At 47.1% G+C, this 21,050-nt stretch overlaps 1 protein-coding gene across 3 annotated transcripts in view; it reads right to left on the bottom strand.

Annotated features, from left to right (window-relative positions):
- Positions 1-21,050, bottom strand: part of RUFY1 (RUN and FYVE domain containing 1) — a 61,968-nt gene that overhangs the window by 14,159 nt on the left and 26,759 nt on the right. For all 3 annotated transcript variants that reach the window (XM_055386484.2, XM_055386485.2, XM_055386486.2), the window contains exons 6-12: positions 20,980-21,041; positions 17,129-17,194; positions 12,198-12,267; positions 8,435-8,536; positions 6,336-6,452; positions 4,417-4,584; positions 1,501-1,598 (exon numbers count right to left, since the gene is read on the bottom strand). In XM_055386484.2, coding sequence (XP_055242459.2) covers positions 1,501-1,598; positions 4,417-4,584; positions 6,336-6,452; positions 8,435-8,536; positions 12,198-12,267; positions 17,129-17,194; positions 20,980-21,041 — 683 coding nt within the window. The remainder of the gene's footprint in view (positions 1-1,500; positions 1,599-4,416; positions 4,585-6,335; positions 6,453-8,434; positions 8,537-12,197; positions 12,268-17,128; positions 17,195-20,979; positions 21,042-21,050) is intronic.

Below are 21,050 nucleotides of genomic sequence, written 5' to 3'. Positions count from 1 at the left end.
ACTTTGGGAGGCCTAGGTGGGCAGATCACCTGAGGTCGGGAGTTCGAGACCAGCCTGATCAATATGGAGAAACCCCATCTCTACAAAAATACAAAATTAGCCGGGTATGGTGGCAGGCACCTGTAATCCCAGCTACTTGGGAGGCTGAGGCAGGAGAATTGCTTGAACCTGGGAGGTAGAGATTGCAGTGAGCTGAGATCGCACCATTGCACTCTAGCCTGGGCAACAAGAGCGAAACTCTGGCTCAAAAAAAAAAAAAAAAAAAACAAGAACAAACAAACAAAAAACCAAAAAGAAACCGTAGCTGCCCTAACAGATGTGTGGTGGGATTGTGCCACTCACTTCTCTAGTGGCTCATGATCTGAATATCATCTCATGTACTTTTTTGCTGTCCATATGTTGTCTTTGATGAAGTATCTGTTTCAAGTCTTTTGCCCCCTCCTTTTTTTGTTTTGTTTTGAGATGAAGTTTCTTTCTTGTTGCCCAGGCTGGAGTGCAATGGCATGATCTTGGCTCACTGCAACCTCCGCCTCCCGGGTTCAAGCGATTCTTCTGCCACAGCCTCCCTCCAAGCAGCTGGGATTACAGGCGTGCACCACTATACCTGGCAAATTTTTGTATTTTTAGTGGAGATGGGGTTTCACCATGTTGGCCAGGCTGGTCTTCCAACTCCTGGCCTCAAGCGATCCACCCACCTTGGCCTCCCAAAGTGCTGGGATTATAGGCGTGAGCCACCACGCCCAGCCTGTGCCCATTTTTCTATTGGATTGTTTGTTTACTGCTGAGCTTTGAGAGTTTTTTTTTTTTTTTTCCTTTGAGATGGAGTCTTGCTCTGTTGCCCACGTTGGAGTGCAGTGGCTCGATCTCAGCTCATTGCAACGTCCACCTCCCAGGTTCAAGTGATTCTCCTGCCTCAGCCTCCTGAGTAGCTGGGACTACAGGTGCGTGCCACCACGCCCGGCTAATTTTTTGTATTTTTAGGAGAGACAGGCCTTAACTGTGTTAGCCAGGATGGTCTCGATCTCCTGACCTTGTGATCCACCTGCCTCAGCCTCCCAAAGTGCTAGGATTACAGGCATGAGCCACCGTGCCTGGCTTTTTTTTTTTTTTTTTTTCTTTAGAGACAGAGTCTCTCCCTGTTGGCCAGGCTGGAGTGCAATGGCATGATCTTGGCTCATTGCAACCTCTGCCTCCTGGGTTCAAGCAATTCTCTTGCCTCAGCCTCCCAAGTAGCTGGGATTACAGGCGTGTGCCACCATGCCCAGCTAATTTTTTGTATTTTTAGTAAAGACAGGGTTTCACCATGTTGGCCAGCCTGTTCTTGAACTTCTGACCTTAAGTGATCCTCCCGCCTCGGCCTCCCAAAGTGTTGGGATTACAGGCGTGAGCCACCGCGCCCAGCCTCTCCCCTGCACTTTGGAGAGGGACTCTGAATAAGTCTCCAGGCCCAGGGAATGCTCAGCGCCTTCCCGAGAATATCTGCCAGGGGGAAGTGATTACCTTTCTTCCATTTGTTTCATGCTGGACATAACTTGGTTGGTTTTTCCTTCAAAGGATGTGATGGCTTCATTCTTCTGCTGCAAACTGCTCTCTGCATTCTACAAAAGCAAAGGAAGGGTTCATACTCTGCCTGTCCCACATCCTTGCACCTGCTCTGGATTACAAACAGGGCTTATTTGCTTTTTTTTTTTTTTTTTTTTTTTTTTTGAGACAGAGCCTTGCTCTGTCACCCAGGCTAGAGTGCAGTGGCGTGATCTTGGCTCACTGCCAGCTCCGCCTCCCGGGTTCACGCCATTCTCCTGCCTCAGCCTCCCAAGTAGCTGGGACTACAGGCGCCTGCCACCACGTCTGGCTAATTTTTTGTATTTTTAGTAGAGACGGGGTTTCACCATGTTAGCCAGAATGGTCTCAATCTCCTGACCTCGTGATCCACCTGCCTCGGCCTCCCAAAGTGCTAGGATTACAGGCATGAGCCACCGCGCCCGGCCATATTTGTTAACCTTGTACCTTTGTGACACTTTCAAGAGTATTCTACCAATTGCTGCTCTTCCCCAGAGCCCTGGAAGACAAACTGACTCAAGGCTCTCAGCTTTGTCAACAGAAGGAAAGGTAGAGAGGGAGGTCCGGGAGTCTTTGCTCCTTTTTGACAGCGTGTTCCAGAGTCGGGTCAGGCTCAGTGTTTGCCAGCTGTCCCCATGTGCCAGGCACATCCACTAGTTCATCTGAGCCCTGAATGGTTCTCAAGGAAGATGCTCTCACCCCACTTTTCCCACTGAGAAACTCAGAAGAAAGCGACTGGATGAAGGTGAAGAGCAAATGAGGGGTGCAACTGGGTTCACACACACCATCTGTGTGCTTTTCTCTAAGTACAGCTTTTAGCCATGACAGACACCGAGTGGCCAGGAGGGGGCACTGTGTGTTCCTGTGTGTGTACAAGAGACACCCTTAAAAAGCCTGAAGACAGGCGGGACGTGGTAGCTCACGCCTATAATCCCAGCACTTTGGGAGGCCAAGGCGGGCGGATTACCTGAGGTCAGGAGTTCAAGACCAGCCTGGCCAACATGCTGAAACCCCGTCTCTACTAAAAATACAAAACTTAGCCAGGCGTGGTGGCAGATGCCTGTAATCCCAGCTACTCGGGAGGCTGAGGCAGGAGAATTGCCTGAGCCTGGGAGACAGAGGTTGCAGTGAGCCAAGATTGTGCCACCGCACTCCAGCCTGGCCGACAGCGTGAGACTCTATCTCAAAAAAAAAAAAAAGCCTGACGACAAAAGTCCTAATAAATTCCTGAAAAATAACATACAGACTGTATTCTCTTACCTTAATGTAATAAAATCAGACATTAATAACAAAAGAACAGCTAGAAACACCTCGTATCTGGAAACCAAATAGCATATTGCTAGAAAAGATTGAGCTAAAAAAAGGGAAATTATGGGCCGGTCAGTGGCTCACGCCTGTAATCCCAGCACTTTGGGAGGCCGAGGCAGGTGGATCACGAGGTCAGGAGTTTGAGACCATCCTGACCAACATGGTGAAACTCCGTATCTACTAAAAATACAAAAATTAGCTGGGCATGGTGGTGGGCACATGTAGTCCCAGCTACTCAGGAGGCTGAGGCAGGAGAATCGCTTGAACCCAGGAGGCGGAGGTTGCAGTAACCGGAGATTGCACCACTGCACTCCAGCCTGGGTGACAGAGCGAGACTCCATCTCAAAAAAAAAAAAAAGAATAGATGATTTATCAGGAGGGTGAAACTATTTTCTTCCTATTTTTTTCTTCCTTTTTTTTTTTTCTTTTGAGATGGAGTCTTGCTCTGTCACCAGGCTGGGGTGCAGTGGCGCGATCTTGGCTCACTGCAACCTCCGCCTCCCAGGTTCAAGGGATTCTCCTGCCTCAGCCTCCCAAGCAGCTGGGACTACAGGCGCCCGCCACCACCCCCCAGCTAATTTTTTGTATTTTTAGTAGAGATGGGATTTCACTATGTTGACCAGGCTGGTCTCGAACACCTGACGTCGTGATCTGCCTGCCTTGGCCTCCCAGAGTGCTGGGATTACAGGTGTGAGCCACCACGCCTGGACTAGATGCTGTTTTTCAAAATCTGGCATGATTGGTTCTGTCTGGGACAGTTCCCTTGGACCACCCTGAAATGACACAGGAGAGGCAACCAGCTACCTATGTGGCCCGGAAGACTCAGAAAGATTAACTTAGTGGCAAAGTTTGAAAAGACAATACTAAATGACTTTTTTTTTTTTTTCCCCCCGAGTTGGAGTTGCGCTCTGTTGCCCAGGCTGGAGTGCAACGGCATGATTTCGGCTCACTGCAACCTCTGTCTCCCGGGTTCAAGTAATTCTCCTGCCTCAGCCTTCTGAGTATCTGGGATTAGAGGCGTGCACCTCCATGCCCGGCTAATTCTTGTATTTTTAGCAGAGACGGTGTTTCACCATGCTGGCCAGGCTAGTCTCAAACTCCTGACCTCGTGGTCTGCCTGCTCGGCCTCCCAAAGTGCTGGGATTACAAGCGTGAGCCACCGTGCCTGGCTCTAAATGACGTCTTTAATTCTGTCCTCCATGCTTGGTATAAACAATAAATCGTTGAAATAGAAGAAAACAGACAGTGGAGGGACAGTGAAGGTGGATGGACAAAGTTTGGGTTTGGGTTAAAAAGACCCACGTCTCCCCTTAGGAGCTATGTCACCAGGGGCATGTGACTTAGTGACTTGGCTCTGCCTTGTCACTTACATTTCCCCCCATTTCTCAGGGACTGCCATGAGGATCAAAATCATAATAGGTCCTAGGAGCAGGTCTGACACATACAAGGGGCTCTATGTGTCTACTCGCTCATTCTGTAAGAAGAATGACACAAGACTGGCGAGCAGCAGAGACCAGGCTGTGCTATGGACACAACGCCAGCTCCCACCTGAGCTTTGTGAAACATCTGTAAATTAATCGCTTTGACTTCTTCCAGCTGCTGGCGGAGGGCAACGAGTGTGTCCTGCTTCTCGTGGGTGTCCTTTTCCAGTAACTTCATTGCAATTTCCATTTCGGTTTTCATTCCAATTTGTAACTCCAGTTCTTTTTCCAGTTCCTTAAAAGGATATTTACAAGGAAAATGTTATTAAAATAGATCACAGAAATGTATTTAACTGGGGTTGAATCTCAGGTAACGCTTAAAATACAAACTGAAGGCTGGGTGTGGTGACTCATGCCTGTAATCCTCAGCACTTTGGGAGGCTGAGGTGGGCGGATCACTTGAGGCCAGGAGTTCGAGAGCAGCCTAGCCAAGATGGCGAAACCCCATCTCTACTAAAAATACAAAAATTAGCTGGGTGTGGTGGCATGCGCCTGTAATCCCAGCTACTCAGGAGGCTGAGGCAGGAGGATTGCTTGAATCCGGGAGGCGGAGGTTGCAGTGAGCCGAAATCACACCACCATTGCACTCCAGCCTGGGTGACAGGGTGAGACTGTCTTAAAGAAAAAAACAAACCAAAACAAAACAAACAAACTGAAGGTGAGAATAGCTTAGGGAGATTGAAAAGAGTCTGTCTGGGGCAGGAGTAGATGTTGTTTCCCCTTTCCCTCACTGCACGGTTAAAACTGGCTCCGCGTCAAGTCAACAGAAAGCTGGTCAGTGGCAGGATGAGCCTAGGTTCCAGCAACCATGTTTTCCATACCCACAGATCAGAATGCACGTTCTCAAAGAATATCTGTCTCGTCTGAGTGCTGGAAAGGATCTGATAGTGCAATGTTAGAATTTCTGGAATGGTTTGCTAGTTTATAGCAACAAAAGTGCAACCATTTCGAAATGGTTCTGTCCTGACCCAGGACATGTTTCCCTGCATCCATGCAAAGAAGCAAAGAAATAAAGCAGGTACAAGAACAGTGTTTACAAGTAACTCTGGTCACTGATGCACAGGTTGAGTGGAAATAAATAGGCCAGAGGTTATGACTGAGAGAATTGTATTGTCAAAGAAACCATTAATCTGGTCTCATAGCAATCCCTGTAAAAGATTTATAAAATGGCCAGGCGCAGTGGCTCACGCCTGTAATCCCAGCACTTTGGGACGCCGAGGCAGGTGGATCACGAGGTCAGGAGTTCAAGACCAGCCTGCCCAAGATGGTGAAACTCCGTTTCTACTAAAAATACAAAAAACTGGCCGGGTACGGTGGCTCAGGCCTGTAATCCCAGCACTTTGGGAGGCTCAGGCGGGCGGATCACAAAGTCAGGAGATGGAGAACATTTTGGCCAACATGGTGAAACCCCGTCTCTACTAAAAATACAAATATTAGCCAGGCATGGTGGCGTATGCCTGTAGTCCCAGCTACTCTGGAGGCTGAGGCAGGAGAATTGCTTGAACCTGGGAGGCAGAGGTTGCAGTGAGCCGAGATCGCGCCACTGCACTCTAGCCTGGGCGACAAGAGTGAAACTCCATCTCAAAAAAAAAACCAAAAACCAAAAAATTAGCCGGGTGTGGTGGTGGGTGCCTGCAATCCCAGCTACTCGGGATGCTGAGGCAGAGAACTGCTTGAACCCAGGAGGCAGAGGTTGCAGTGGGCCAAGATCGCACCACCACACTCCAGCCTGGACAACAGAGTGAGACTCCGTCTTGAAAAAAAACCCAAACAAATAAACAAACAAAAAATATTTATAAAATGGGAAAAAATATGAGTGACAATGCACAACTGAGTTGTAACCATAGACTTAAAAAAATTTTTTTTAATGAACAGCTTCTGACTTTCCATGACCATCAGGACGGTGAAGCATGTCTATGAAAAGTGTTGACAGAATTAACACTACTGGGAAACTCTTTCTAAAGACACTTGGTCTTGCACACTCACCAACCGGACTTTCTTCTCCTCTTTTAGCTGCTTCCACACATCACTGTACATTTCATCCAGACCTTGCCGAGTTTGCTTGTAAGTCTCCAGCTCAACTTTGGTATCCTGTTTTGTTATCTGTATCAAACAAGGACACCAAGAGGAATTGTTTGCTTATGGAAAGCAAGCTAATTATGAAGTATTTCAAAATATACCACAATTTAAAAAAATGTAAGGTAATTTTTATTTTTTAAGCATGGTAGAAAAAGGTTAAAATTTGGCTGGGCGCGTTGGCTCACGCCTGTAATCCCAGCACTTTGGGAGGCCGAGGCGGGCGGATCACGAGGTCAGGTGATCGAGACCATCCTGGCTAACACGGTGAAACCCCGTCTCTACTAAAAATACAAACGATTAGCTGGGCGTGGTGGTGGGCACCTGTAGTCCCAGCTACTTGGGAGGCTGAGGCAGGAGAATGGCATGAACCCGGGAGGCAGAGCTTGCAGTGAGCCAAGATCGTGCCACTGCACTCCAGCCTGGGCGACAGGGCAAGACTCCATCCCCCCACCAAAGAAAAAAACAAAAAAAAGAAGAATGAGAATAAGTCAATAGATATTTGAAAAGTTAAGTTCATAGGCTGGGTGTGGTGGCTCACGCCTGTAATCCCAGCACTTTGGAAGGCCAAGGCGGGAGGATCACCTGAGGTCAGGAGTTTGACACCAGCCTGGCCAACATGGTGAAACCCTGTCTCTACTAAAAATACAAAAATTAGTCGGGTGTGGTGGCATGTGCCTATAATTCCAGCTACTTGGGAGGCTGAGGCAGGAAAATCGCTTGAATCCGGGAGGTGGAGGTTGCAGTGAGCTAAGATCACGCCACTGCATTCCAGCCTGGGTGACAGAGAGCAAGACTCTGTTTCCAAAAAAGAAAAAGTTACATTCATAAAGCAATTTAAATTTAATTTTCTTTAAAACAGAACAAGACTTGGCTGGGTGCGGTGGCTCATGACTGTAATCCCAGCACTTTGGGAGGCCGAGGCAGGCGGATCACGAGGTCAGGAGATCCAGACCATCTGGCCAACATGGTGAAACCCCGTCTCTACTAAAAATATAGAAAAAAATTAGCTGGGCGTAGTGGCAGGCGCCTGTAGTCCCAGCTACTTGGGAGGCTGAGGCAGGAGAATGGCGTGAACCCGGGAGGCGGAGCTTGCAGTGAGTCGAGATCATGCCAATGCACTCCAGCCTGGGCAACAGAGCGAGACTGTCTAGAAACAAACAAACAACAACAACAACAACAAAAACAGAACAAGACTCCATTCGCGGGAAAAACCCTCATTCAACTCATCATCCAGTACTTATGAACATGTTTTTAGCACTGAGTGAATTTAGAAGTGAATCAGATATGGTCTTTTTTTTCTGAGACGGAGTCTCGCTCTATGGCCCAGGCTGGAGTGCAGTGGCACAATCTCAGCTCACTGCAAGCTCCATCTCCCGGGTCCACACCATTCTCCTGCCTCAGCCTCCCGAGCAGCTGGGACTACAGGCGCCTGCCACCACGCCCAGCTAATTGTTTTGTATTTTTAGTAGAGACGGGGTTTCACTGTGTTAGCCAGGACAGTCTCGATCTCCTGGCCTCGTGATCCGCCCGCCTCAGCCTCCCAAAGTGCTGGGATTACAGGTGTGAGCCACCGTGCCCGGCCCAGATACGGTTTCTATCCTCAAGTCATCATGTGATAGAGCTGCAAGCCAACAATTCTACAAAACAGCAAAGGGACTGTATCATGGAAGGACACAAAGAGCAATGGGAATACAGGAGGATGGCCCAGGCCCGCCCACGGCTCCTGGGATGACATCATGGAGGACATGGCAGGTGAGTGGATGCTGAAGAACGAGTAGGAACTTTGGCATGCAAAGGCCCACAGGCCATGCAGGGAGTCCCCGTCCAAGGGATCCAGGTGGTCTGAGAGTGATGTGGGCAGGGACGGCGGTGAGAGGCCCTTTCTGACATAAGCAAGGCACCTTTGCATTCTGAAGACTGGGTTGTTGTTAAGCCATGAGCTAGAGATTGACAATAGGTGTGTCTGAGTGAGGAACACGCTGCCCAAATGTAGGTCAATTTCTCACCTCTACACTCTTTTCACTTCTTTCTCGAATTAATTCATTGTGTTCTCTTAACTGCTGCTGTTCTTCTTGAAGTGAGCAAATTCGGTCTGTTGCAGCTGAAAGCTGATTAAGGAAAATTTTTACAGTTCTTAACATCAAAATTAATCTTACTGTTCAAATTAAAAACATTAATTTAGCATCTTCACAGTTGACAATGTATGTTCACAGGTTTGATATTTTATTTCCTTGTTTTCAATAGGTAATAACACATGGTTCCAAATTCCAAAGACATGAAAATGTATGTAGTAAAATCTCTCTCCGCCCTTGCCCCTAGCCATCTCTGCCCTCTCCAGATTTTCTCCCTCTACAAAAACGATAGCATACTGCTGAATGTGGACAAAGATTTATAGACACAAAAAATTAGAAACAGCCTGAATGTTCACTATTAGGGAAATAGTTACATCATAGTGGAAGCACAAAACAAACATGTAGTCAATAAAATGTTTACAAAAGCTTTTAATCACTTGAGAACATACTTAAGATATAATACTAATAAGGAAAAAAGGTTATATGGTATGCTCTCACCTGTATTAAGAAAAATCAACTAGGTTAAAAATGCTTAAGAAAAGATGGAGTGGCTGGGTGCAGTGGCTCACACCTGTAATTCCAGCACTTTGGGAGGCTGAGGTGGGTGGACTGCTTGAGCCCAGGAGTTCGAGACCAGCCTGGGCAACATGGTGAAACCCCATCTCTACAAAAAACACAAAAATCAGCCAGGAGTGATGTCTCATGCCTGTAACCCCAGCTACTTAGGAGGCTGAGGTGGGAGGATGGCTTAAGCCCGGAGGCGGAGGTTGCAGTGAGCTGAGATCATGCCACTGCACTCCAGCCTGGGTGACAAAGCCACAGCCTGTCTCAAAAAAGAAAAAAGAAAAGTTGGGAACAATACAAACCAAATAATAAAATGACAAGAAAGTTGTCACTTAGTAAAGGGGTTATGGGCTTTTTTCCTGACTCTTCTTTCTTTCCAGTTTTTCTAGCTAATGATCGGTAAAAGTATATTTAAATCACTAGAGGGAGAATTAAAGAATTTGCAGGGAGGAATAAAAAACAAATCATTGAAGATACATGCCCAAGAGGACCTCTTATTCCCCTGGAAGGACTTCTCATGGCTGAGGGAAAAGCATAGAGAAGCAGGACGCTGTCTGGGACCTGCCTAAGGAGAGGCTGTCGCAAGAGGCAAGGCAGATGAGTAAACACACCAACCCACCCCTCCTCATTCCAGCCTCATCACACAGCTTGCAGAGAGGAAGGTGCAGCTGGGAGGAAAGAAGCAAGATCTCTGTCCTTGGTGCTTGGCTGGCTCTCGGCATCATTCACTAGTGGAGGGACCTTGAAGCACTGAACTCCTCACTTTCTCTGTCAACAGTGTCTACACCCCCTGAGAATTCCTCTCCACTTAGACTCAGAACCCAGGCCTGGGGTTTCTACACATAACTGCTGTGCCCAAAAAAAGAAACACCAAGGCTTGAAAGGGCGTGTTACTTGCTCGAAGGGAAGAAGCAGGCAAAAACCATAAGCTAATTCCCATTCCACTCTCTGGAGATGCAGAGAGCACACCCTGAAGAGGGCTATGCTTTTCATTAAGCACATTTCTTTGTTTTTTTTAATTGAGACAGGGTGTTACTCTGTCTCACTGCAGCCTCCAACTCCTAGGCTCAAGTGATCCTCTCGCCTCAGCCTCCCGAGTAGCTGGGAGTACAGGTGTGTGTCACCACAGCTAACTTTTAAATTTTTTGTAGAGACAGGGTGTTGCCATGTTGCCCAGGCTGGTCTCAAACTGCTGGGCTCAAGCAAGTCTTCCACCTTGGCCTCCCAAAGAGCTGGGATTTACAGGCATGAGCCACCACACCTGCCTGAAGCACATTTTCTATTACAATCATTTGCCTTTAAAGAAAACATAACCTAGCTGGGTGCAGTGGCTCACGCCTGTAATCCCAGCACTTTGGGAGGCCGAGGTGGGCAGATCACGAGGTCAGGAGATTGAGACCATCCTGGCTAACATGGCGAAATGCCATCTCTACTAAAAAAAAAAAAAAAAAAATTTAGCCGGGCGTGGTGGTGGGCGCCTGTAGTCCCAGCTACTCGGGAGGCTGAGGCAGGAGAATGGCGTGAACCCGGGAGGCGGAGCTTGGGAGCTTGCAGTGAGTGGAGATCACGTCACTACTGCACTCCAGCCTGGGAGACAGAGCAAGACTCTGTCTCAAAAAAAAAAAAAAAAAAACAGAAAGAAAAAAGAAAACATAACCGAAGCTGGGCTCAGTGACTCATGTCTGTAATCCTAGCACTTTGGGAGGCCAAGGTGGGTGGGTCACTTTAGCCTAGGAGTTTGAGACCAGCCTGAACAACAAAGCGAGATCCCGTCTCTACAAACAGTTAAAAAATTAGCCAGGTGTTGGTGGTGTGTACCTGTAGTCCCAGCTACTGGGAGGTTGAGGCAGGAGGGTCTCTTGAGCCCAGAAGTCTGAGGTTACAGTAAGCTATGACTGTGCCACTGCACTCCAGCTTGGGTGACAGAGTGAGACCCTGTCTCAAAAAGCAGAAAAACCCCACATAACTCTGCTTAGTTTCAAAAGCTAAATAGGAGCTTCATCAAAGCACGCCATCTTGACTGAGATGCAGGGAATCTGCTTGTTCTAAAATCAAACAACTCGAGTGCTCCCACGTGGCAAGTGTTGTCCTAAGCACATTTACAAGATATTCGTCTTAATCTTTGCAACAGTAAAGTATGTATTATTACCTAATTTGGAGGTGACAAAAGTAAGGCTCAACCACCGACCTGCCTGACCTGAGGCTCAAAGGCCTGCCTACCAAGGTGACTGTGAAGCCTCCAATCCTAAGTTCCATGAAGCTTCTCCCATGACACCCCCATCTGTGACACCGTCTTGAATTTCCTTCTACTCACACAAACCTGAGCTCCTTTCCTGAAGGCCTTTCAGGGCTGGCGCCTCAGGAGGGAGCAGTCAGCTTTAAGGGAGGCTTACACGGGGTCCCTCATTACAGAGATGGGCTCTGAGGCTCTCTTCTCTGCTGTAACCCACCTCCATGCCGTGGAGGTGTTCCTTCTCAAGCCCCTCTCAGAGCCCTTGTCCTTCTAGGTGGGAGGCCTGGGCAGCCGGGGACTGCTACCTGTGGAAAGCCTCAGAAGGACTGAGCACCCCCCTCCTGCTAACAGGAGACAAGATGTGTCCAGCAAGGAGACTGCCGGGCAGCTGGCAGCAAGCTCTCTTCCTCGGCTCAGCCCTCCTTTGTCCTGTCCTTTCATTCTCTCTTCCTAGTGAGAAAGCAGAGAAAGACCGCACTGTGGGGAGGCTGGTTGCATGCTCCTGAGGCCAAAGCAGAAGGGGTGGGCTTATGACAGAGTCTGTGCTTTCTGGGGCAGCAGGGAGGCACACGGCATCATGGGAAGGGCAGAAAAAGAGGAAGACATGGCACTTCCACAACATAAGCTGGGCTCTTCCAAAGAACAATTTCCTTCTATGGGATGACTTTGAGGTGATAAAATCTAAGTCACTTAGAACTGGCTCGTGATCCGCTGCGGTGTCTCACTGGGAGCCTCGGACAGGGCAGAACACAGACATTCTCCTGTCCACGTGGGATAGCTGGAGGCTAGCAAGTCCCCTTCCTACCAGCAGGAAGCTCTGCTATTGCAGACCGACTACACAGATTCTCTTAACCTTGGGTCATTCTGTTTTGTCTAAAAATTTCAATAAAACTTACAAACCTCTTCTTGAAGCTTTGAGTTAGTCTTTTCCAAGCCATCTATCTTGGTTTGAAGATCCCCAACTGTGCAGCTGTAGAAAATAAGAATATTAAGTAAACATAAACTTATACAAGCTGACTGTTTTCTCAATCTGTAAACAGTAAGAGAGATTCCTAGATTTCCTGTATGAAGTGGAAAGGCAGAGGGTCTCCAATTAACTCAGAGGAGATGAGAATTCTAAATACACATTTGCGACATACTTTTCAATAAGCTTTGTCCCTAAAATTTAATCTTTCTTTTTTTATTTTGAGGCAAAGTCTCGCTCTGTTGCCCAGACTAGAGTGCAGTGGAGTGATCTTGGCTCACTGCAACCTCTGCCTCCCGGGTTCAAGCGATTCTCCAGCCTCAGCCTCCCGAATAGCCTAGACTACAGGTGCGTGCCACTGCACCTGGCTAATTTTTTTGTATTTTTAGTAGAGACAGGGTTTCACCGTGTTGGCCAGGCTGGTCTCGAACTCCTGACCTCAGGTGAGGCTTTCCGCCCTGGCCTTCCAAAGTGCTGGGATTACAGGCATGAACCACTGTGCCCGGCCTATTTCTTTTTTAGTCATCTGGAAAGAGAATTTTTTTCTCCCAACACAAATGGTGATAGAAACCAAAATGCGTTGGCAGTCATATACCTAAAGTAAAATTCATTAACAAGGTATTAGTATTTTTGGGTAGAAGGATCCAAGGTGTTTTTTGTTTGTTTGTTTGTTTGTTTTGAGACAGAGTCTTACTCTGTCGCCTAGTCTGGAGTGCAGTGGCGCGAGCTCAACTCACTGGAACCTCCACCTCCTGGGTTCAGGTGATTCTCCTGCCTCAGCCTCCCAAATAGCTGGGACCACAGGCGCCCGTCAACATGCCCGGCTAATTTTTTGTATTTTTAATAGAGACGGGGTTTCACTGTGTTAGCCAGGATGGTCTCGATCTCCTGACCTCGTGATCTGCCTGCCTCGGCCTCCCAAAGTGCTGGAATCACAGGTGTGAGCCACTGCGCCCGGCCCCAAGGTGTTTTTAAATCCCTTTTACACCTTCCCCATTTAAAAAATATTATTTAATAATATGTACTACTTTTTTTTTGTTTTTTTTTGTTTTTGAAACAGGGTCTTGCTCTGTCGCCCAGGCTGGAGTGCAGTGGTGTAATCATGGCTCACTGTAGCCTCAACCTCCAAGGCTCATGATCCTCCCACCTTGGCCTCCCACCTTGCCACCAGGCCCAGCTAATTTTTGTATTTTTTTGTAGAGGTGGGGTTTCACTATGTTGCCCAGGCTGATCTTGAACTCCTGGGCTCAGGTGATCCTCCTCCTGCCCCAGCCTCCCAAACTGCTGAGATTACAGGCATGAGCTCCCACACCTGGCCTCTAAGCACTTTAAATGCATCAACTCATTTAATCTTCCCCACAATTCAATGAGGTAGATCCTACTGTTAGCCCATTTTACAGACAAGGCAGCCATAATTTTATATAAAAGAATTCACTCAAGTTCACATATCTACAAAGGGGTGCTGGCATCTGAACCCAGGGAATCTGGCTCTAGAGCCTGTACTTCTGGGCAACAGGTCATGCTGCCAAAGACCAGTCCCTGTTGCCAGTGAGTGGGGGACAAAGAAATAAACTTAGCAAGGCTAATGAACCAAGGCTTAGGAACCGGGGGACAAATATAAAAATACAAAGACACAAAATGAAAAAGGGAAAAAAACCAAAAGATACAGAGGGAATGGAAAGTTTTAAGAGTATACAATTGTCAATTCTGTGCCAACTTGATAATTTAGAAAATACCCCCAAATTTTATATTTTTCTTAAAAATATAGGCCTGACGTGGTGGCTCACGCCTGTAATCCCAGCACTTTGGGAGGCCGAGGCGGGCGGATCACAACGTCAGGAGATCGAGACCATCCTGGCTAACACGGTGAAACCCTGTCTCTACTAAAATACAAAAAATTAGCTGGGCATGGTGGTGGGTACCTGCAATCCCAGCTACTTGGGAGGCTGAGGCAGGAGAATGGCGTGAACCTGGGAGGCGAAGCTTGCAGTGAGCGGAGATCACGCCACTGCACTCCAGCCTGGGCGACAGAGCAGAACTCCATCTCAAAAAAAAATAAATAAATAAAATAAAAAATAAAAATAAAAATAAATAAAAATATAAACGACTGGCTGGGCGCGGTGGCTCAACACCTGCAATCCCAGCACTTTGGGAGGCTGAGGCGGGCGGATCACGAGGTCAGGAGATTGAGACCATCCTGGCTAACACAGTGAAACCCAGTTTCTACTAAAAATACAAAAAATTAGCCAAGTGTGGTGGCAGGTGCCTGTAGTTCCAGCTACTCGAGAGGCTGAGGCAGGAGAACGGCGTGAACCTGGGAGGCGGAGCTTGCAGTGAGCCGAGATCGTGCTACTGCACTCCAGCCTGGGCGACAGAGCAAAACTCCGTCTAAAAAAAAAAAAAAAAAAAAAAAAAAAAAATATATATATATATATATATATATATATATATATATATGAGAAAAGAAAGATATATCCTCAAAAGAAAACCTAGATGAACTAAGTAAAAACTGAAAAGCTCGCAACGTATTGCCTCATAAATGCTTTCAGCTTCATAAATTTTTTTTTGAGACAGAGTCTCACTCTGTCACCCAGGCTGGAGTGCAGTGGCGCAATCTCAGCTCACCACAACCTCTGCCTCCCAGGTTCAAGTGATTCTCTTGCCTCAGCCTCGAGCAGCTGGGACTACAGATGCCCGCCACCATGCCGGTTAATTTTTGTATTTTTAGTAGAGATGGGGTTTCACCATGTTGGCCACGTTGATCTTGAACTCCTGATCTCAGGTAATCCATCTGCCTTGGCCTCCCAAAGTGCTGGGATTACAATCGTGAGCCACCACACCTGGCTGCTTCATATTCACAAGGGGCAAATAATGCCCATGATCTAGAAGCTAGCTGTTCCCAGGCATAAGGAAAAGCTTACTAATTTATTTTGCAATGCTACATAACTCTGATATGATGGTGGAGAAAGAAAACTATAAAATTTCAGCAAGTCAGGTTTATTTCTATTTTTATTTTTTTTTTGAGATGGAGTTTCGCTCTTGTTGCCCAGGCTGGAGTGCAATGGCGCAATCTCAGCTCACTGCAACCTCCGTCTCCCGGGTCCAAGCGATTCTTCTGCCTCAGCCTCTCGAGTAACTGGGATTACAGGCATGCACCACCACGCCTGCCTAATTTTGTATTTTTAGTAGAGATGGGGTTTCTCCATGTTGGTCTCGAACTCCCAACCTCAGGTAATCCACCCACGTCGGCCTCCCAAAGTGTTGGGATTACAAGTGTGAGCCACCACACCCAACCAGGTTACATGTTAAAAGGATAATTGAATTATGAAAACTATGATCCTGGCTGGGCGAGGTGGCTCATGCCTATAACCCAGCAGTTGGGAGGCTAACCAGGGAGGATTGCTTGAGGCCAAGAGTTTGAGACCACCTTGGGCAACAAAGTGAGACCCTGTCTCTACAAAAAATACAAAAAATTAGCCAGGTGTAGTGGTGCATGCCTGTAGTTCCTGCTACTTGGGAGGCTGAGGTGGGCAAATCACCTGAGCCCAGGGAGGTGGAGGCTGCAGTGAGCCACGATTGTACCACTGCACTCCAGCCTGGGTGACAGAGTAAGACCTTGTCTCAAAAAATCATAATAAAAAATATTATGATCAAGTGGAGTTTATTCCTGTGATACAGGAATGGTCCAGTATGAAGAAGTCTATTAATAAAATACACCACATCAGTAGATTATGGGATGAAAACCATGATTACATTAATGGACACTAAAAGGTATTTTATAAAATTTAATATCTATTTCTTATAAATACTCTCAATAAACTAGGAATCGACCAAAAAACTCTTTCAAAAAATAGCCAACATCACAGTTAAGAAGAGCCTCAGGCTGGGTGTGGTGGCTCATGCCTGTAATTCTAGCACTTTGGGTGGCTAAGGTGGGAGGATTGCTTGAGCCCAGGAGTTTGAGACCAGTCTGGGCAACATGGCGGAGCACTGTCTCTACAAAAAATACAAAAATTAGCCAGGAGGGGTGACGTGTGCTTGTAGTCCCAGCTACTTAGGAGGCTGAGGTGGGAGAATCAATTGCCTGAGCCTGGGAATTCGAGGCTACAGTGAGCCGAGATCACGCCACTACACTTCAGCCTGGGCAACAGAGTGAGACCCTGTCAAAAAAAAAAAAAAAAAAAAAAAAAGAAAAGTAAAAACAGCCCCAGAGCAATGTGTCCGTAACTGCACTGGGAGGAACATGCCAGCTTCTTCACCTGGCTTTTAGGGCCAGAGAGGTGGCCCCTTGTGGAGAACTGTAATGTGCAATGTACTCTCTAGAGGGGACTCAGAAAGGGAATAACATGTCTCTCTACATTCCCCACAAATACCTCCAAGGGTTAGTGTTTCATGAAACACATCCACAGATTTCCAGCAAAAATAAAAAAAAAAATCAAGATAAAGATGCCTGTGATCACTACTAGTACATTGCTCTGGAGGGTCTAGCCCAGTGGTTTTCAATTCTTTTTTCCTGGCCTAATGCACTGGGTGCTGTGTGGTGATTCCCAGCAGCAACAGTGCTTGCCATGAAGGGATTTCCAGCCACGTGGCTGTGGGGCGAGGAATGGAGAGTCAAGGTTTAATGTAGTTACCTCTGTGTATTATGTAACTGCAAAAAGCACAGAATAAAGATTTCCCAAGAGTTTATCAAGAAGAAATCATACTTCTTCAGTTTGTACAAACAAATGTTGCCTGAATGATGACCCTTTTGTCTTGGTTTGGAAACAAGTTATTTATAAATACGTGGCAACTCAAAGAAGTTCCATGAAGCAATGACAGGATACCAAGTATGTAACTGTCACATTGAAAAAAAAAGGAGTCTTACCTCAAGTGCCGGTTAAGTTCTTCCACATAATTTTTTTGATCAAGGACATCAGTAATTCTTTCATGCCTTTTAAAAGGAGCATAAGAAGGAAGAACTTTTTTTATTAATGGTTAATACTTTGTAACTGTTCCCCAATATTCCAATCACCTTGTAGAAGTACCAATGTCTTCAAGAAACCAAGAGACAGCCAGAGCTCAGTAACATCCACATCCCAGAGTACAGAGAGAAAGCCAGCCTGGGGCACAGTAGTCAGCGTCTCCAGGGCCAGGCTGCCAGGAGAGTGGGCTCCCTGCAGACCAAGGTTTCAGGATGAGCAAGCAAGGTGAAAACACCAACCTGCCACATGCAAATGGCTCGACACAACCCTTATACTACTGAAGGAAAGGAGCGCACAGGACTTTTCAGAACACAAAGCTCATCAGTCTAAAGTCTAGGCCAGTTTGGATTAAAAAAAACAAAAAAAAAACAAACTGGCCAGGCGCGGTGGCTCACGCCTGTAATCCCAGCACTTTGGAAGGCCAAGGTGGGCAGATCACGAGGGCAGGAGATTGAGACCATCCTGGCTAACACGGTGAAACCCCATCTCTACTAAAAATACAAAAAATTAGCCGGGCGTGGTGGCGGGCACCTGTAGTCCCAGCTCCTCGGGAGGCTGAGGCAGCAGAACGGCAGGAACCCGGGAGGCGGAGCTTGCAGTGAGCCGAGATGGCGCCACTGCACTCCAGCCTGGGTGACAGAGTGAGATTCCATCTCAAAAAAAAAAAAAAAAAAAAAAAATATATATATATATATATATACACACACACACACACAAAGGAATTTTTTGATTTGTTTACAAAAACGGGATATACGTACTCCTCAGCATCATACTTTCCTCATTCAATATAGTATAGTCTCATTCAATATACCAGTAGATACACTTTATTCTTTCTTATGTCTGCAAAATATACCACAGTGTGGAATATTACAGATGTTCCATAATTAATTCAATTATTTCCTGACTGGAAGATACTCAGTTTATTTCCAGCTTTTGACATTAAAAGTATATTCTGAGGCTGGGTGTGGTGGCACACACCTGTAATCCCAGCACTTTGGGAGGCCGAGGTGGGCAGATCACCTGAGGCCAAGAGTTTGAGACCAGCCTGGTCAACACGGTGAAACCTCGTCTCTACTAAAAATACACACAAAAAATTAGCTGGGCGTGGTGGCATGCACCTGCAGTCCCAGCGACTCAGGGAGGCTGAGGAGGAGAACTGATTGAACTCGGGAGGCAGAGGTTGCAGTGAGCCAAGACTGTGCCACTGCACTCCAGCCTGGGCGACAGAGGGAGAGATTCCATCCCCCCCACCAAAAAAAAAAAAAAAAGAAGAAGAAAAGGGTATATTTTGTTAGGCCAGGCACAGTGGCTCATGCCTGTAATCCCAGTACTTTGGGAGGCTGAGGCAGATGGATCAGTTGAGGTCAGGCGTTTGAGATCAGCCTGGCCAACATGGCAAAACCCCGTCTCTACTAAAAACACAAAAAATTAGCCAGGTGAGGTGGCGGGCGCCTGTAATCCCAGCTACTCGGGAGGCTGAGGCAGGAGAATTGCTTGAACCTGGGAGGCAGAGGGTGCAGTGCGCTGAGATAGTGCCATAGTGCCACTACACTCCAGCCTGGGCAACAAGAGCGAAACTACAAAACTGTCTCAAAAAAAAAAAAAAAAAAAAAAAAGAAAAAAGAATATATTTTGTTCCTCTGAAGTATTTGGCCTGATATGAAATAAAAGAATATATTTTGTTTAAATTTCAAGTGGGTGAGCCCTTGTACTTAGGATGCATGAAGCTTTAGTGTGGTTCTTGCTGGTCTATTCTTTGGTAAGGTGCACTGCCAGGCACTCAGACCGTGAGAGTCCTCAGGAAGACGTGGAAGGGCAGGTAACATACGTGCAAAGTGAAATAGTCAAACGCGATCCCAAGGTTTACAGTGAAAACCCCCTCCCAGGCCTGCATCCACAGGCAACCTCTACTATAAGGTTGATACGCCACTCTAGAAATGTTCCATGCATACATACGAAAGTAAAACATATGTATGCATATCCTTTTTTATTATAACATAAATGGGGCCGGGAGCGGTGGCTCACGCCTGTAATCCCAGCACTTTGGGAGGCTGAGGCGGGCGGATCATCTGAGGTTGGAAGTTCGAGACCAGCCTGACCAACATGGAGAAACCCCATCTCCACTAAAAATACAAAATAAGCCAGGCATGGTGGCGCATGTCTGTGATCCCAGCTACTCAGGAAGGTTGAGGCAGGAGAATCGCTTGAACCTGGGAGGTGGAGGTTTCGGTGAGCCAAGATCACGCCACTGCACTCTAGCCTGGTCAACAAGAGCGAAACTTGGTCTCCAAAAACAAACAAACAAACAAAAAACATAAATGGTAGTATGTTATACATTGTTTTTTTTTTTCCCTTGGGTAACTTATTTAAAAAAAATACCCTTGTTAACAAGGGTGAGGGAGAGCTTCATAATGGCATAAAAAGATACTAGACTGGGCGCGGTGGCTCATGACTGTAATCCCAGCACTTTGGGAGGCCGACGCAGGCGGATCACCTGAGGCCAGGAGTTCAAGACCAGCCTGGCCAATATGGTGAAACCCCGCCTCTACTAAAAATTAAAAAAAAATTAGCCAGGCATGATGGGGAACGCCTGTTATCCCTGCTACTCGGGAGGCTGAGGCAGAAGAATCGCTTAAACCGGGGAGGCGGAGGTTGCAGTGAGCCGAGATTGCACCACTGCACTCCAGCCTGGGCGACAGTGCGAGAATCCATCTCAAACAAAACAAAACAAAACAGACAAACAAATCTAAAACACTATGATTACAGAACAAGTCCAAGGGCAACTTATATAATACTATCCCATTTATATTTGAACAAATGGTAAAGCAAAATAGACGATCAACAAACAAATACCTGCAAGGCATTAAACAGTCTTCCTTTGAGGGGAGGAATGAGATTGACATGGAGGCAAGGGGACAGTGTGAATGGGGAAATTTCACCTGTACACTCTATTCTTCAGCAGAGCCAAATTCCTTAAACAATGAGAATAATGCATTGCTTCTGTATTTAAAAATAACTAAACAAAATCTAAAATCTCAAAGCAAAAACAAGAAAAGTGTTCTTTGCCAGAATTTTTTTTTTTTTTTTTTCTGCAGAGAAGAGCCTCATTACCCGTTCCGCAGGCGGGGGACACCACCCGATGTGCGCACATCCAACTCCGGCGCTCCCACCGCCTCTGCCGGCCCGACCACCGGTGAGTGTGAAAGGAGCGGACACACCTAACCTGCCCTGCCCACCCCCACCGGGCCCAATCACACAGTCCAACCCGGATTTGCTCTTTCGGCCGAAACTCCCCACCCCCGCCCTCCCCTCCAGCCCCACCACGCCCGGCCTCGGAGCCTCCACTAGTCTTCGGCAATTTCCGTCCGGAGACCCGGCCCTCCGCTAGGCCCAAAGACCCGCCTTTGCCAGAATTTTATTAAAAATGTGACGTGGCTGGGCGCGGTGGGTCACGCCTGTAATCCCAGCACTTTGGGAGGCCGAGACGGGCGGATCACGGTCAGGAGTTCGAGACCAGCTTGGCCAATATGGTGAAACCCCGTCTCTAAAAACACAAAAATTAGCTGGACATGGTGGGGCGCACCTGTAGTCCCAGCTACTCAGGAGGCTGAGGCAGAACAATCGCTTGAACCCGGGAAGCGGAGGTTGCAGTGAGCCAAGACTGTGCCACTGGACTCCAGCCTGGGCGACAAAGCCAGACTCTGTCTCAAAAAAAAAAAAAAAAAAAAAAAGTGACGTACAACGCAGTACTTACTCCTTGCCACCATCAAGATCCTGCACATCCTTAAGGTAGAGGGAAAAATCTATTACTCCAACCTAAATGAA

This window comes from Gorilla gorilla, chromosome 4 (genome assembly GCF_029281585.2).
Source record: "Gorilla gorilla gorilla isolate KB3781 chromosome 4, NHGRI_mGorGor1-v2.1_pri, whole genome shotgun sequence".
NCBI lineage: Eukaryota > Metazoa > Chordata > Mammalia > Primates > Hominidae > Gorilla > Gorilla gorilla.
This window is presented reverse-complemented; position numbering and strand designations above follow the sequence as displayed.